We start from the raw sequence: 17,743 nt of genomic DNA on the forward strand, positions 1-17,743 counted from the left end.
AGAGTGGAGGGGATGGAAGAGGGTGGGGAGTGGGAGAAGACGCATGGGGAACTTGAGTGTTCTTCAATGAATTACACAATACTTCTGCAATGGAAAGGTCTTGTTCTCTGGAGAAAATCTCTGGAGAACAATTTGGTTGCTTAATAACTCCTCTACATCCCTATTTTTCTTCCTCCTCTCTCTCCCCCTTTCTGCATCTCTTCCTTTCTCCTGGTCTCCATCTCAAAAAGACTCCCCTCTAGGGCTGGGAATTGCCAGGGACCTCATGATATGATATCACGATACTTGGTCCCAATACGATATGTATAGCGATTCTCACGATTCTATATGTATTGTGATTGCATGCTACAATTTTATTTCAATTTGATGTTCCAAACATATTGCTCACCATATGAATGTTGCAGAGAGATGAGAGTGCATGAGAAAATGAGTTTTGATCAGTCATGGAAATAAAAAGTGCTGAAAACATGTTGGCTCACTATTTAAAAAGAAGATGGAGAACAAGCTATAGGATTTAAAAAATACCAGAGTTTTGGTGCAGGTACAGCCGAATAACGCAACCTAGTAAAATATATATTTTTACAAATAGATACTTTTAGTCAAAGTATCGATTTAATATTGCGATTTGTAGATGTATCGATCCCACCCCCCATTACTTCTCCAGAGCACCATGAACCTTTTGATGGAGTGCAGACATGACCTCAGTCAAGTCTACACTCGTGCTCCATCTGGCTGGGCAGCCCAGAAGAGAGCACTTGGCTGGACATTATGAAAACGACTCTGTAACTGCTAAGCTATGTGGGCATCTGTCTCAAACCCTAGCTAGCTGTCCTATTCAGTGATTATTTTTCTTAAAGTAGACTAACTTGTTCACGTTCTCAGCTCCTCTAGAAAAGGCTTCTAATTTTGACCTTGTCATGGGGACTCGCATCTTACGTAGGATTTTAGTTTTATTGTTACTTCCATAATTTAAGCAAATGTGAGCAGTGAACATGTGGGAAAGCAATCGATCAACAATAACGACGATCCTATAACATGACTTTTAGTGGGAGGGGCGGTCTGCTCAGTGCTCGGCTGTTTCTCTCTTGGATCTAGATCTAATGAAAGGCAACTGATAAAAACAATGGAATCTTTCCCATCTTAAAAGCTTCCCAGATGAAGCGAACGCCAACACAGATTGTTCGATTGCACTTGGGGTTCGCAGCCGACTGCCAGGCTCAGAAGAGCCAGTCATGTGAGGGGCTCTGCTCAAAACAGAACCATGTGTGGGCTTGTAGTTAGTATTAATACCAAAAGACCTTCTTCTTTGCCCACCTCTCCCTTTTTTCAAATTGCACAATCATTCAATTACCTTTTTACTGTAAGGAGCCTGGCAAAAATAAATGAAATTATATCATTAGTATTGGTATCTCAGCTTTCCCTAGAGCTCATATAGGTCAGGACCTAGGCCTGTTTGTGTGTGTTTCCCAGCAACTGATTTAGACTAAGATCTAGGCCTGCCAGTGTGCTTTTCCCAGCTGCTTGGCTGAAACATTTTTTTATCCAATTCTGATAATGGAAGGTTGGTGGGTTATTATAAAGTTCTCCATATGTTAGTACTGGACTGTTCAGTTTGACTCCGTGGGTTACTGTGTTTGCTCGAAGCTGTGTGTGTGCGTGTGTTTATTTTGAGTTTTATCATCGACTCAAACCCAGACGGACTGCTTGCTTTTGGCTCTCTGCTTACAATGTTCCTATCTGAAAAAAAGAGAACTTCTGTTAGCACCAGTCAAATCAGTCTAGACACTGTGTGATAAAATTACCCTTGTCTATTTAAAAACATGCATGGTCCTCTATCTGGGTACTCCAACTAGGCTGTAAATATACCATACAAGCTTTCACAGACTCCAAAACAATCTACACAATGTTCTTAGCTTAGGGAAGCCTGTGAAAGACAATTTAGAGTTGTGAATGCAATGATAGGTGGGTTGTTCAAAGAAATGAGTGCCTTTTGTGTCCCTTTTGATATCTTAAGTAGAAATTGTGCACAAATATTGCATTTTAAAAGCCTTTTATATTCAAAGATGTGTCCTTTTAATATAGTTTAAAAAATGTATATGAATAAAGACTTGCTAAAGTGCGTTCTGACATGTCCCTCTGACATGTCCCTCTGCATCCTCTGTGACTTCCAGGAAGAGTTTAACCAACCTAATCCCAACATTTATCCAAGTTTTCAAGATCATTGTAAAGCCATATGTCCCGTCACTCCGGCCTCTAGGTCACCAGGCTGCTTGTAAGGGCGCACACCTGTCACCAGTGTTACGCGCATAATGACACTCACCTGGACTCCATCACCTCCTTGATTACCTGCCCTTTATGTCACTCTCTTCGGTTTCTTTTTCCCCAGTCATCATTGTAGCTGTTTCATGTTGGTACGCTGTTTGTGTTTCTTGTTTTGTTCTTTTAATGAAATGTATTCACTCCCTGAACTTGCTTCCTGACTCTCAGCATACAGCGTTATGCCATAGTTATTTTGTTGCTTTGACAAATTAATTACTGAAGTTAATATTTATTTCAAGTGATTTCGTTTTAAGAAAAAATGTTACGTGAACTGAACTCTCGTTTTAATATGGTGAAATGGGTACTTAAATCTACAACATTGAACATCTAATAGTCAAATCATAGTATAAATGTAGGTGAACTGGTTCTAGTCTTTACTACATTTTCTACATTTTCTGGTGTTTTGTGGTGGAAAACTGAGCTGGTCAGACATAAAACATCAACTCTGTTACCAATAGATAAACAGGCTCAATGGTTTAACAATTTTTTTTTTTTAAGTTAAGCTTGCATTAATTTGTTCCTCCCTGTTGACTTCCATTCCCCCTGGGATTTATGGATGATTTTAAAGCCCCAGTGCAGTCAAAAATGTTTTTTCCCCCCCTGTGTTTCATATACATTTTCACACACCGCTGTGCACAGACTTTTTGGGTGGCATGTGCACAAACAAAAAAAATGGCACCACCAAAAAATGTTTCCCACAACCGCAGGTCAGAGACTCATTGAGCAATTATTGCACGAGGGGAGGGGAAAGCAGAACATTAGAAGTATTTTTCAAAACTATTTTGAACTGGGGGAATGCTGCACTTATTAACAATGTCCAACACAATTCTAGTCAAAGTAGAAGATTGTAAGAAACACTGTAACCTACCATTACATTATCCAACCCAACTCCATTTGTTTCCACTATCATGTATCTGTGGTTTTCAAACTTTTTTTACCCATGATCCCCAAAAGGGAGTGGTACAGAAGTTGAGACTATTGAGCTCAGGTGCATCCTGTTTCCCTTGATCATCCTAGGTGTTTCTACAACTTGATTGGAGTCCACCTGTGGTTAATCCATTCCCCCTGGGATTTATGGATGATTTTAAAGCCCCAGTGCAGTCCAAAATGTTTTTTACAAGTCTCTGCTTGGTAAAGCCTCGCCTTATCTCAGCTCACTGGTCACCATAGCAGCACCCACTCGTAGCACGTGTTCCAGCAGGTATATCTCACTGGTCACCCCAAGTCAATTCCTCCTTTGGTCGTCTTTCCTTCCAGTTCTCTGCTGCCCATGACTGGAACGAATTGCAAAAATCTCTGAAGCTGGAGACTCACATCTCCCTCACTAGCTTTAAGCACCAGCTGTCAGAGCAGCTTACAGATCACTGCACCTGTGCATTGCCCATCTGTAAACAGCCCATCTACCTACCTCATCCCCATACTGGTATTTATTTATTTTGCTCCTTTGCACCCCAGTATCTCTACCTGCACACTCATCTTCTGCCGATCTACCATTCCAGTGTTTAATTGCTATATTGTAATTACTTCGCCACCATGGCCTATTTATTTCCTTAACTTACCTCATTTGCACTCACTGTATATAGACTTTTTGTTTTCTTTTGTTCTACTGTATTATTGATTATGTTTTGTTTATTCCATGTGTAACTCTGTTACTGTATGTGTCGAATTGCTATGCTTTATCTTGGCCAGGTCGCAGTTGCAAATGAGAACTTGTTCTCAACTAGCCTACCTGGTTAAATAAAGGTGAAATAAATAAATTAAATTGATTGGACATGATTTGGAAATGCATACACCTGTGAAGCATGGTGGTGGCAGCATCATGCTGTGGGATGTTTTTCAGCGACAGGGACTGGGAGACTTGTCAGCATCAAGGCAAAGATGAATGGAGCAAAGTACAGAGATCCTTGATGAAAACCTGCTCAGGACCTCACCTTCCAACAGGACAACGACGCAAAGCATAAACCCAAGACAACGCAGGAGTCTGAATGTCCTTGAGTGCCCCAGCCAGAGCCCGGACTTGAACCCGATCGAACATCTCTGGATAGACCTGAAAATAGCTGTGCAGCAACGCTCCCCATCCAAATAAACAGAGCTTGAGAGGATCTGCAGAGAAGAATGGAAGAAACTCCCCAAATACAGGTGTGCCAAGCTTGTAGCATCATACCCAAGAAGAATCTAGGCTGTAGTTGCTGCCAAAGGTGCTTCAACAAAGTACTGAGTAGAGTCTGAATACTTATGTAAAATGTTATTTCAGTTTATTCTTAATACATTTGCAAAAATGTCTAAACTAGTTTTTGCTTTGTCATTATGGGGCATTGTGTGTAGATTGAGAAAATAACAATTTAATCATTTTAGAGTAAGGCTGTAACATAACAAAATGTGGGAAAAGTCCAGGGGTCTGAATACCTTCCGAATGCACTGTACTGTAGTCATTTTTGTATTTAAACCTCTTGAGATGGGGAAACCATGGTTAAGTTTATTATATGCTCTTTTTGGCAATGTTAAAATTAGGTGAAACATGCTTTTTTCCCCACCAAGTTTCATTACTCAAAAGGCACCGAATTGGTGTAATGACCCTAGATCTAAAATACACACTTTATAGTATCGTCCTTTGGGTTTTACAACTGAGACGTTTTTTTCTATATTTTCCTTCCAATGGCAGAATATTTCATCAAACAAACACTGCTTTTCTGGCCATAGCATTGCTTTCTCCATCTAGCCTAAAGCAGTGGGCAACTGGGAATTGGGTAGAGTTAAATGGGATGGGATGTGATTGAATCAAAGAATCACAGACATCAGAGATGTTCTTTCTGCGGACAGGCCTTATCAGGTTAGCTCTGTTTCAGAGCTGGGATAGGTAGGATGTGTGGGAGGGATAAATGACATTTTCACTCGCTTCAATGATTCATATTGCGTTGTGAAGTCCCTCCGGTTCACACTGATCGTGGCATGTGCAGAAAGTGGACCATCACAACTTTTTCCAACTGATCTGTTCATAGCGCCTACTATCCTGAGTGGCACAGTGGTTTAAGGCACTGCATCTCTGTGCTTGAGGTGTCATTAGGCACCCTGGTTCGATTCCAGGCTGTATCACAACCGGCTGTTATGTGGAGTCCCATAGGGTGGTCCACAGCGTTGTCCAGGTTTGGCTGGTGTAGGTCGTAATTGTAAATAAGAATTTGTTCTTAACGGACCTTCCTAGTTAAATAAATTCAGTGCATCAATGTTGAGGAAAAGTAGCAAAACTTTTGTAGTTTGATGGCTAACGTTATATCTTTTTTTAAAACTGCACTAGAAAGGATTATCAACACATACTGAGCAGCTCACGTTATAGACATGCATGCTACATGGCAGACCAATCCAAATTCATCTTCTGGCATGTCCAACTCACCCATTATCTCAGCCAATCATGGCTAGCGGGAAGGCTCCTCCCTTTTTCTGTGGCTAAAACACTAGGCTTGTAATTGAACAATTATTTGTATTTACAGATGGAATACAAGTTTTTTATTAAGGCACATGAAAGTTTACATGTTCCAGAAGGCATTTCTGCTCATTTTTTATACTAAATAAAAATAAGGTGTTCAAATGCCTCCTTTTGAAGTAGTGATGTGCTACATAAGCCTAGCTTATGTGTAAAATGTAGTGTGACACAAATTGCAGTCTGTAGCCTAGCCTAAATCATTTTATCATCTCTTTCTGCTTTATCAAATCCGGCACATTTCCCCTAAAAATAAACATCCTAATCTCATGGAGATTAAATGGGTACACAGAGTTGATATTTGTTTCCATCCTCGAATCACTGCTCTCTACTGTCGCACAGTGCCCTCGCATTGGAAAGTTAATGTAGCCTTCAGTCTTTATATCCAATCATTTAGGGCTTATGATCACTGACCAACACATTTCCTGTAGAAATATTGTAGTTGGAAAGGCTACTTTTTCAATCTTCAAAGACCTTTGAGTTCTTGGCTATAGATCTTGATGAGGATCCTTATGTATCAGGCCAGAATCTATAGATGTTTTTCCTTAGAGGAATGTTTTTATTTAAACAAAATGTGCAAGTGAAGTGTGTGTACAAGGCTTGCCTCACATCTGTCAATGATGCACCCACCTAGAACAAACCCTGTAGAATGAGGACTGCTATTTTTACTCTCTTTCTTTCTCTCTCTGAACAATCCTATTTAATATCATTGCTGGATGTGATCCCATATAAAAAGAATAAGGGATAAATAAAAGTAGTAGACAACAATAAAACGTAAGACAGACAATCCATTTGGCACATCTGCTGAAATCCAGCCAAATGTCTAAGCCCAGAACCTATGATGTTATAAATGGTTCGCCATCATCAAGGCTACAGGCAAGAGGTAGCAGTACAGTAGCAGACCATCACAGGACCCTACAGCCCACCTGCCAGCAACTCCTGGGCTCAAACTGATTGAGTAGTTACTGTACATTGTCATATGAACAGACCTGTGTTGCTAGTAGACATGGAATGCTAAAATCAGACACACTTTCATCCACAGTCTTTAGATTGAGTGAGGAGTTCAATATTTCTTATCAAGACCATTTGTGCCAGTGTGTAGATGGCATAGCCAGCTATTCATTAGGTATGCAAATGAGACACATCAAGGCCCCACCACGTGCAGTAGGAATAAAATCTCATTAGGTGGAGATTTTTCACGTAGTGAATAAATGAACCTCCCATTCATTCTAGAATGCTGTCAGACGCTAATGAAATGGCTTTGTGGATGAGGAAATTGACAAATGTAGCCTAGCATTTTTAATGAAAGGAATAAAATCATTTGATTACTCATCAATAATATTTCGCTAAACAGTAACCATTTGAAAAGTGTCATTATTATAGTATAATAGGCTACATTCCTTGTTGACCTGGACTTTGAATGTTAGGCTAACTTAAAGTTAGGCCTACACAAGTAAATGTGTCATTGGCATCATTAATGTCCTATTTTGATAAAACATGTTATTTATCAAAGGCTACCTTGAGAACATTTGTATTTATTAGGCAGCAGCTACTCTTCCTGAGGTCCAAATACATTAAGGCACTTACATCACACATAAAACAAAAGATCATAACATTATTATACCACTACATGCAGTGCATTCGGGAGCTATTCAGACACCTTGACTTTTCCCACCTGTGTGGTGTGGGTGTATGTCAACTTACAGAACTGTTTCGTTTCGTTCTCCTTTCTTATTTTGTTTAGTGTTCTCTGTTTAATAAGTATAATGATGAACACTTACCACGCTGCGCTTTGGTCCTCACCTCATTCCAACGACGAGCGTTACACCCTTCTTACATCAGCTGATGTAAGAAAGTGCTTTACAGAAACCCAGCCTAAAACCCCAAACAGCAAGCAATGCAGGTGTAGAAGCACGATGGCTAGGAAAAACTCCCTAGAAAGGCCAGAACCTAGGAAGAAACCTAGAGAGGAACCAGGCGTTGAGGGGTGGCCAGTCCTCTTCTGGCTGTGCCGGGTGGAGATTATAACAGAACATGGCCAAGATGTTCAAATGTTCATAGATGACCAGCAGGGTCAAATAATAATAATCACAGTGCTTGTTGAGGGTGCAACAGGTCAGCACCTCAGGAGTAAATGTCAGTTGGCTTTTCATAGCCGATCATTCAGAGTATCTCTACTGCTCCTGCTGTCTCTAGAGAGTTGAAAACAGCAGGTCTGGGACAGGTAGCACGTCCGGTGAACAGGTCAGGGTTCCATAGCTGCAGGCAGAACAGTTGAAACTGGAGCAGCAGCACGGCCAGGTGGACTGGGGACAGCAAGGGCTCAGGTCCTCCGAGAAAGAGAGAATTAGAGAGAGCATACTTAAATTAACACAGGACACCGTGTTAATATATACAGATATAACAGACTGACCCTAGCCCCCCGACACATATACTACTGCAGCATAAATACTGGAGGCTGAGACAGGAAGGGTCGGGAGACACCGTGGCCCCATCCGATGATACCCCAGGACAGGGCCAAACAGGCAGGATATAACACCACCCAATTTGCCAAAGCACAGCCCCCACACCACTAGAGGGATATCTGCAACCACCAACTTACCATCCTGAGGAAAGCCCGAGTATAGCCCACAAAGATCTCCGCCACGGCACAACCCAAGGGGGAGCGCCAACCCGGACAGGAAGATCACGTCAGTGACTCAACCCACTCAAGTGACACACCCCTCCTAGGGAAAGCATGGAAGAGCACCAGTAAGCCAGTGACTCAGCCCCTGTAATAGGGTTAGAGGCAGAGAATCCAAGAGAGAGGGGAATCGGCCAGGCAGAGACAACAAGGGCAGTTCGTTGCTCCAGTGCCTTTCCGTTCACCTTCACACTTCAAGCCTGTCCTATGGCATGCTCCTTTTGCCAGCTCAGCACTTGACATTTGTGTTGCGATTATGTAATATTTCATGTGGTCACTCCAAGGGGGCATCCGCGTGCCTGTTCCATGCCAGTTACAGGAAATGCACGCCAATATGCACAGACAGAAAATGTACTTGTTTTTCACAAAATGGATTAGAACGTTGTGGATACATTTTAGACACAATTTCCTTTATACAGCTTTTTAAAAACCTGCATCACAATACTGAGCTTTGCCGTTTGTAAAAGGATGTATTTGGGTGTTTTTGTAGTCTTATTTTCATGTTTTTCGCACACCCTGGAACTGCAGAATGAGGCTCAGGAAGTCAGTTGCTGCTGGGGTAAGTTTTTCAAAACCAAGTGAACATTTTTTTTGGGGGGGGGCCCTTATATAACATCCATTTACATAAAAAATACAGATTAGGTTCCTAAATAGCGAAACTCTTCTTTAATGTGTAGTGACCTTTAAGATGGTGACCTGATTTAAAGATGTGTCAGTAATAGCAGGAGGTTGGTGGCACCTTATGTGGAGGATGAGCTTGTGGTAATGGCTGGAGCGGAATCAGTTTAATGGTATCAAACACATGGTTTCCATATTTTTGATGCCATTCCATTCTCTCTGTTCCAGCCATTATTATGAGCCGACTTCCCCTCAGCAGCCTCCACTGCATCCGAGCGTAGCTGATTTTCCTAATTGCAACAGTAAATACATTTGACCTGCTCCGCACAGGGGTGATGTGGTGATGGTTTGGTGTTCCATAAACTCCAAGTAGCCTCTGACCTACATTTCTGTACCTGTTGTAGAGACCAGGGGACCTCAAATGTTTTCTGGATAGATGGGCTTAGTGTTGAAAGCAGCTCATTAATGTCCCAAAACACAGAGCCAAGAATGAATCAAATCAGCAATGGTCCAAATAGTGATTGACAAAGTTCAGAGGTAGCCTTCATGTTTGGCTTTATGTTAGACTACTACTTCCAATAGACCTGCAACACAGTGAGCAATGTGCCTTTTTTACAGTAGTTACTCACCTCCACTGAACTTGTGCCTGAGAGCTAGGCTCAGTCATCCAGCAGGGACCCTGAGGCCAGGCAGAGTAGTGCTGAATCATCTGCTTGCCTTTTGTGGTGCCTCTGAGCCTACTAGCACAATGTCCTCATAGGCTCACTAGATCTTCCTTCCCAGCACCCATCAGCCAGCCACCCAGCCTCTTTCTCTCTTTTGTCTTATTAATGGTCAGGAGGAGGAGGGTGGGGGAGTGTTACCCAGCTACTGGGCGTTCAAACGCTTGGCACGCTGTGACGCCATGTTGCGGTTTGCTAGCTAGTGTACACTGGAATATGCAGGCACTGGCAGTAGAGACTCATTTTCAGGAGGCACAAGAAAAAGGGACATGTTGGCCTGATTAAGGTGCCCTATGATAGCATTTAGAATGTTTTCCTCTTAGGTGCAGCCAGCCGCTGTCTAGATCTAACATAGTGACTGAATGGGAGCACTGAAGGAAAGCAGATGAGCTTTCCCAAAATAACCACTTGATTGAGTTCAAGTTCATCTCCACAAACAAGGTTCAAATGCGTCATAGCCATTCTAGATGTCTGAGCAGCTGTGGTTATTCGGCTAGATCACTCAGTGGTTCTCGTAGTTTGGCCTGTATGATGATGTGTGTGTTGAAGAGTTTTCTTGTACATTGCCTTCGGAAAGTGATGCTTGGCATTCAGGTCAAGGAGTTTAATGTTGTTTTCATCCGATCAGAGAATCTTGTTTCTCATGGTCTGAGAATCTTTAGCTGCCTTTTGGAAAACTCCAAGCAGACCGTCATGTGCCTTTTTTACTGAGGAGTGGCATCCATCTACCATAAAGGCCTTATTGGTGGAGTGCTGCAGAGATGGTTGTCCTTCTAGAAGGTTCTCCCATCTCTACAGAGGAACTCCTAGAGGTCTGTCAGAGTGACCATCTTTTTCTTGGTCACCTCCTTAGCCAAGGCCCTTCTGCCCCGATTGCTCAGTTTGGCTGGGCGGCCAGCTCTAGGAAGTGTCTTAATGGTTCTAAACTTCTTCAATTTAAGAATGATGGAGGCTTCTGTGTTCTTGGGGACCTTCACAGGTGGACTCCAATCAAGTTGTATAAACATCAAGGATGATCAATGGAAACAGGAGGCACCTGAGCTCAATTTAGAGTCTCATACAGTAGCAAAGGTTCTGAATTCTTATGTAAATAAGGTATTTATGTTTTTTTATTTTTAATACATTTGCAAAAATGTTTAAATAACCTGTTTTCGGTTTGCCATTATGGGGTGTTGTGTGTTGATTGCTGAGGATTCATTTTTATTTAATACATTTTAGACTTATTCTAATGTAACAAAATGTCAAGGGGTCTGAATACTTTCCGAAGGCACTGTATATTTTCAGCTGGTACTGTGGTTGTTTGGATGTGCACAGAGAGCTCATACAGAGAGCAGACACATGGCAGGTGGTTACTGAGTCACTATGATGAGTCTGGTTGTGTCTGTGCTGCTAGCATTGCCTAGTCAGGCTCTGAACAGACCTTTTTTTCATACATACATTTCTTTCTCTAAGCGTCCTCTCAAATTAAATTGTGGACAATAATTTCTCCATCTCACCTGTCAGTTCACCTCAGTGTAAATACACCTGACACAGTATTCCTCCAGAAGGCTCATGTTGACAGTCTACGTCCTACAAGATAGCATCACATTTACCATTAGGTGGTCACCTCACCCAGCTGTCTGATCTGCCTAGTGGTCTGTGGTGGTTCATTTCTTTACTATCAAATGAGGAGAGACACACTTCTCACACAAGTCAGAGTTATACTTAAACTAAATCTTTATTCACTTATTAATACGGGAGCAGGTCAATACAACGCACACATATAAAGTGAATCGATTGAGTGGTCTATGAAAATGATGGCTGGTCAACGATTCACGCTCCGTGAAGAGCCCCGAGACAAAAGTACAAAGGTATTTTATAGCCAAGATACACCCCTTTCAACCTACATGACGAACAACAGATGTATAGAATGGGTCACAAGGTTAAGATCTGTATTAAAGATACCTAGAATTCATAGCAGACAGTATCTGCTGTGTCAACAGTTTTCATTGTGTAGATACCAGTGTCGTGCCCCCCAACTGCATACTGGAGCCATGTTGCCCTGGTACGGTATAGAACAGAAACATTAACTCATGCTCTGGAATGCTCTTTCGATTTTATCATCCAGAAGATGTTGTAAATCTCCTGTCAGTGTTATCTCCCAGAGGCCCATCCTGAGTAGAACACACACACACACACACAATAGTTATAAGAATCCTCTATTCTGTTACATAAAACAACCATTTGATGCAATAAAAGTATTATAACATAATCTTGCAATTTTCCACCATAGGTCTATCTGACAACATAAACTGAGTGTACAAAACATTATGAACACCTGCCCTTCCGATGACAGAATGACCAGGTGAAAGCTATGATCCCTTACTGATGTCGCTTGTTAAATTCACTTTAAATCAGTGTAGATGAAGGGGAGAAGACAGATTAAAGAAGGATTTTTAAGCCTTGAGACAATTGAGAGATGGTTTGTGTATGGGCTCCTGAGTGGTGTAGTGGTCTAAGGCACTTTATGTCAGTGCTAGAGGTGTCACTACTGATCCTGGTTCGATAACTGGCTGTAATTGGGAGTCCCATAGGGTGGTGCACAATTGGTCCAGTGTTGGGTGAGGTAGTCTGTTATTATAAATAAGAATTTGTTCTTAAATGACTTGCCTAGTTAAATGAAGGTACAATAAAATGTGTATGTGTACCATTCAGAGGGTGAATGGGCAAGACAAACTCTTCAAGTTCCTTTGAACTTATGCCAGGTGCATTGGTTTGTGTCAAGAACTGCAATGTTGCTGGGTTTTTCACACTCAACAGAATCTTGTGTGTATCATGAATGGTCCACCAACCAAAGGAAATCCAGCCATGAGTCAACATGGGCCAGCATCCATGTTGAACGCTTTCGACGCCTTGTAGAGGCCATGAATTGAGTCTGTTCTGAGGGCAAACTCAATATTAGGAAGGTGTTCTTTATGTTTTGTACACTCAGTGTATAGTTTTGCTTTCTGGTTCTCAAAGTTCCCTGATCCAACATTACCCAGAACAAGCCTTTGTTTGGACTTTTAAGTGCGATGCTAATGGATTTATAGAATCAGAATATAAACTAGGCAAACTGATACAGCTCTTTGGAACCTAATTTGAAGGCTTACTGTGAATTATTCAAAGTGTTGTAGCGTGGCACCCATGGCTTCCTGGCAGCTCACACAGATCCTGCCCCGGAAGCATACACACACACACACGTCATGTGCGCACACACACAAGCACATACGCACGCACACACAGACAACACACGTGTATTCAACTAACTTGTGTAATCATGGCAGTTCCCAATTAAATCATGCATAATGCTTAAGTTATGCAAGAAGCAAATTACTTTAGAAAAAGGCAGTTGGCACTCTCTCGTCTGGCAAGTGTGTCAGAAATGTACTCACTGCCTCAGCGAAGACTTATTGGCCGTAACAGCACTGCAGTGCCTAACAAAACCCACCCTAAAAAAATCACTAGAATTTGTAACTGTAGGTTTGTGAGGGATTTTGTATAACAGCTACAATTGCTTGTTGGTGAGGTAGAATGGGGACATCCATCATTCCAAGGTCAAGCACCAGAACATTTTACAGTAGCTAGTTGTTCCTACTAGAGCGCTTCAGTCAGTAGCTCATTTTGGACCCTTAAGCTAGAATGTCCTGAGGTTTTTACTATGGAACATATGGTCCCCATACATCTCAGTATCATCATCACACACAAAAGAAATGAGGCTATACACACACACACTAAAGGCATTGTAGCACACCATCGCAAAATGCGCCCTGTGTAACCCATTTGTTACTGCTTAGGCTAAAGCTGTTCCATGATGTTTCTGGGGATTACTTTTATGTCATTTCTGTGGTCCACTTTGTGGCTGCATCCGTTCACTGAACACTGACTGTGTCTGTTTCGTTATTCAAAATACATTTTACAGCCACTTTGGCAAATGGTACTGCATTAGTTAGACTAGGCACTGTAGTGATCGTAGAAGTACACAAACACAATGTCACAGCCTATAAGTGGAATTGTAATGTTGGTTGGTGTCTTTTTGCACGTGGCCTTTTTTGAGAAGGCTAGATTTTCAGGCGATTCATAATTGATATGTTGGATTCACATATCCATCTCAACCAAAATTCTAAGTTATAGAATAGGACTAAATCAAATATGGTTTTATTTATTCCTATTCTTTAACTTAGATTTTTGGTTGAGATGAAGATGTGAATCCAACATATTTAATTTATTTATTTGTAGACAAACTGGAATTAAGTCAGTGACACAGATGGAACTATCCAAGCAGAAGATACATCTCCTTAAAATGTTTATATTTGGTTGTGTTGACAACCAAAGACAATGCAATGTCACTTTTGAAATTCAATAACTAGTGTATTAACTTGTGTACAAGTTAACAAATTATATGATGGATCAAAATCAACCAGAGCTTGAAACCCTCAGGCATATTAACCTAGTCATATTTTGTTGAATTCAAACGGTTACTGTTGATGACTTTGCAAATGCTACATAGGCCTAAATAGCATCATTGATGATTGATAATATATGTTCACATTTCATTTACTCTGTTAAACCTACCTTTTGGAATGTATTCAATAGCAACAGTGAATTGATTTAGTTTAAGTGGAGCTTGTGTGATTATTCTCATGATAGCACATTGGTAATAGTCAGTGACAAATATCATAGCTAAGCAGGTCTGGGTTTGGTTTAAACCTTGGATGGGAGACTAAAGGGTAGCTGTAGATGATCAATTATCCAGTAGGAGGTGCTGCCCAGCCTGTAGGTTTTTTTCTGATAGTGGATATAAGTTTAAAGGTACAAATTCAACATATTTCATACACTGTTTTTCTATGTTGAAATTTGGTTACCATGATGAGATAATTCTGTGGTGTAAATTTGACCGTCAAAACAACAGTTTACATTGATTAATTTTTCAAATGGAATGTGTTTTCTGCGTAGATTGCACGTCACAATTCGTTGAAACAATGTTGATTCCACCTGTTTTTGCCCAGTGGGCTGCTACTCTAAAGGCTAAAGAGCCTGATAGATCGTATTTGAGACCTATCCTATTAATCAAATCAAATTGGATTTGTCACATGCGCCGAATACAACCTTACAGTGTCGTTTGATTTGATCATGCAATTTTGTTCAACATTTATAACCGACTTTGTTCTTTGAAGAGTGATGGATGGCTTCCTTCTTGGTCATTTCCAAGGTTGTTGTCAGAACTCACTAAGCAAGAAAATGAAATAAAAAAGGTTCACCATATAATACCAGCAATAACAAATCGTCAATGAGATCATATTTCTTTCTTAGTCAATTTGAAAAGCAGGCTATTTTCCACAGTACTCTAGGTGTCGCAATGATGATCAAATATTTCAGTGCAGTCTTAGTTCATGTTTGATTTGTTGTTGTCTTTTTCAGGAGACTGGCCTTCATTGGATCCCACCATGTTGGAAGAGTTTCAGGAAGAAGTACCAAGCTGGACTGAATCACCCTCAGCCTTATTAGTTTCACACACTGATGCCTCTGAGCACCTAGATGACACTACAACTATAGCTCTCCTTTCACCTGGTCCCCTACCACTTGAATCACCTTCTAGGTCTAGTGACCCCCTGTCCACTCCCCCTTTTAGCTCTTCGGAGCCTGCGATTGTCCTTCAGAAACACCCTGAAGGCCCAGCCCGACTCTCAAGGGACAGGCCCAGAGAGCTTCATATCTCAACCATGGCAGCTACCTCTTCAACCCTTGTTACAGTACCACACCAGAAGCTTCTCGGACCACAGTCCAACATATCCACAACACCCTTGAACTTCTCTACAGCCACCAGTGGGACTACGTCTCCACAGTTTATTGTCCCAAACTCTAATGAAAGAGCTTCAGATGAACCTCCATTATTACCCCCCAGCAACCAGCAAGACCCATCAAAACAGAGAACTCCTGCACTTATGACATTACTTCCTGTTGGACCCCTCAACCTGCCTAGACTGCCTGTTGACAATTTGGTAGATGTAGCAGCCCTATCAGACCAAGCCAGCCCAGAGTCTAGACCTAATCCAGATGTGTCCCAGAGTTTAGGCGATCTCTCGCTGGATCACAAACTGCCTCTTGAGCCATCCAGTAGATTAATCGATCTGGATCACCTGCGCCCCAGCAGTGAGCTCATGCAGAAGGATGATGCTGCCCAAGGTATTTACATGCTCCTGAAGCCATCGCCTGAAATGCAGCTGGCTCCCAGCTATGTGCCTTTCCTGAGCCCACAGACCACGTCCTCCTCAGCCGAGCCCACCATGGTCCCTACTGAGGACTTCTTCCCCACCAACACCATGGAGGTGGACTGGGGCTCCGGAGACCACCCGGAGACCGTGTCCTATATGGGCTCGGAGGGCGACGACTTCTCCCTGGTCACCAACCTTCCCACAGACATGTACGACCTGGAGGACTCCAATGCGGAACGCTACGACACCTCCTTCCCCTCCAGGGTTGGCGTGTCCTTCTCCTCGATGCGTCACGTGACGTCTTCACTTAGTCTCACTACAACAGATCTCAGCTCTGGTGTTAGAAGTGTGGCCCCCACATCTGTTCCTCCCTCTATCCATCCATATCCCAGTCACTCAATGCTAGCCTCAACACCAACACCTCAAGGTAGTCTACCAGAAGGTTCAGGCGTAGACTGGACAGATACCTTCACTGTTGAACCAACAGACCTTCTCCTACCAGACATGAACAGCCTGGAGTACTACACCGTCCAGCTGACCAAGGATGACTCTGAAGAACACAGAGGCACCAATGTGACCACCATCTCCAGACATTTCTCCCTGATGTCCATCAGCACCATCCACATCATGGCCACCAGCACGTTCACTGAGGACCCCAGCCACATGCTCACAGCCTCCTATGGAGTGGAGGTCCAGCCTTCTGACAACACTACCTGGATTAAAGAGTCCTCTGATATATCTGGCTCAGAGCCTCTCAATACGACCACAGCAGACGCCACGGAGATGACTTCTCTGAATTTCTCAGTGCCGTTCCTGGAGCCTTCATTAGCGCCAACCCCCTCCATGGACCTGTCATCCTCCCTGTGGGGTGTCACTGGTCAGGTGTCCTCCGGGGAATGGATTAGCCCTGTGGCCACCTCCAGTGTCAGACTGGACAGCAGCTCTGTATTAGTGTCTGTGCAGCCTAGTGCTATGGCCTCTGAGACAGACATCCAGTGGTATGTGTCCCCCACCGCCACAGAGACGGCCCTCATCAGCACCTCTCTCGTCACTCCTGTGTTGACCACCTCTCTCGCCTTCACCCCAGTGCCTGGTCAAACAGAATTACCCCCCGATGTCACCTCAGGCCCCACAGAGCGAGCCACAAATGCCACCACATTTCCCCCGGTGTCAGTCATGGCTGACCAAGGTATTGATACGGATAGTCCTGTCACAGCAGTGACAAACGTCAGCCAGAGTACACTTAGCACCGTAGACACCCCCTCCACAACTGATCCTGCCACCACCACTACTACTACCACCACCATCACCACTAAGGCCTCTACAACCACTGCTCTGGCCACCACCACTACCACCACCACCCCTTTAAACATAACAACCACAAAAAGCCTGCCTACAACCATTGGCCGCCAGTACCTCTGTAATGTCTCCAAGCCTGTGTACTTTGTTAAAGTCGGTAAGTTGAATGATCTTTTTGTCGTGTTGATATACTTTTTTTTTAATACTTTTTTAATGACAGGAACATTGTGTGGGTTGTCAACTTGATCAATGCTACGAAGATATAATTGTCAACTCTGAAGTGTTATTCTTTCACTTTTCATATGAAAATCATGGTTTGTGATTTAATGTTTTGAAAATATTGTACACTTAATTAATCTATAACAAGATGTTCTCAATTAGACATGATAGA

The 17,743-nt window shown here is 42.5% G+C and overlaps 1 protein-coding gene across 1 annotated transcript in view; it reads left to right on the forward strand.

The window, feature by feature from the left end:
- Positions 1-17,743, forward strand: part of LOC112219002 (UPF0606 protein KIAA1549) — an 80,872-nt gene that overhangs the window by 25,471 nt on the left and 37,658 nt on the right. The window contains exon 3 of the mRNA XM_042301659.1: positions 15,260-17,509. Within this exon, the coding sequence (XP_042157593.1) occupies positions 15,260-17,509 (2,250 nt within the window). The remainder of the gene's footprint in view (positions 1-15,259; positions 17,510-17,743) is intronic.

Source organism: Oncorhynchus tshawytscha, linkage group LG19 (genome assembly GCF_018296145.1).
Source record: "Oncorhynchus tshawytscha isolate Ot180627B linkage group LG19, Otsh_v2.0, whole genome shotgun sequence".
Lineage (NCBI taxonomy): Eukaryota > Metazoa > Chordata > Actinopteri > Salmoniformes > Salmonidae > Oncorhynchus > Oncorhynchus tshawytscha.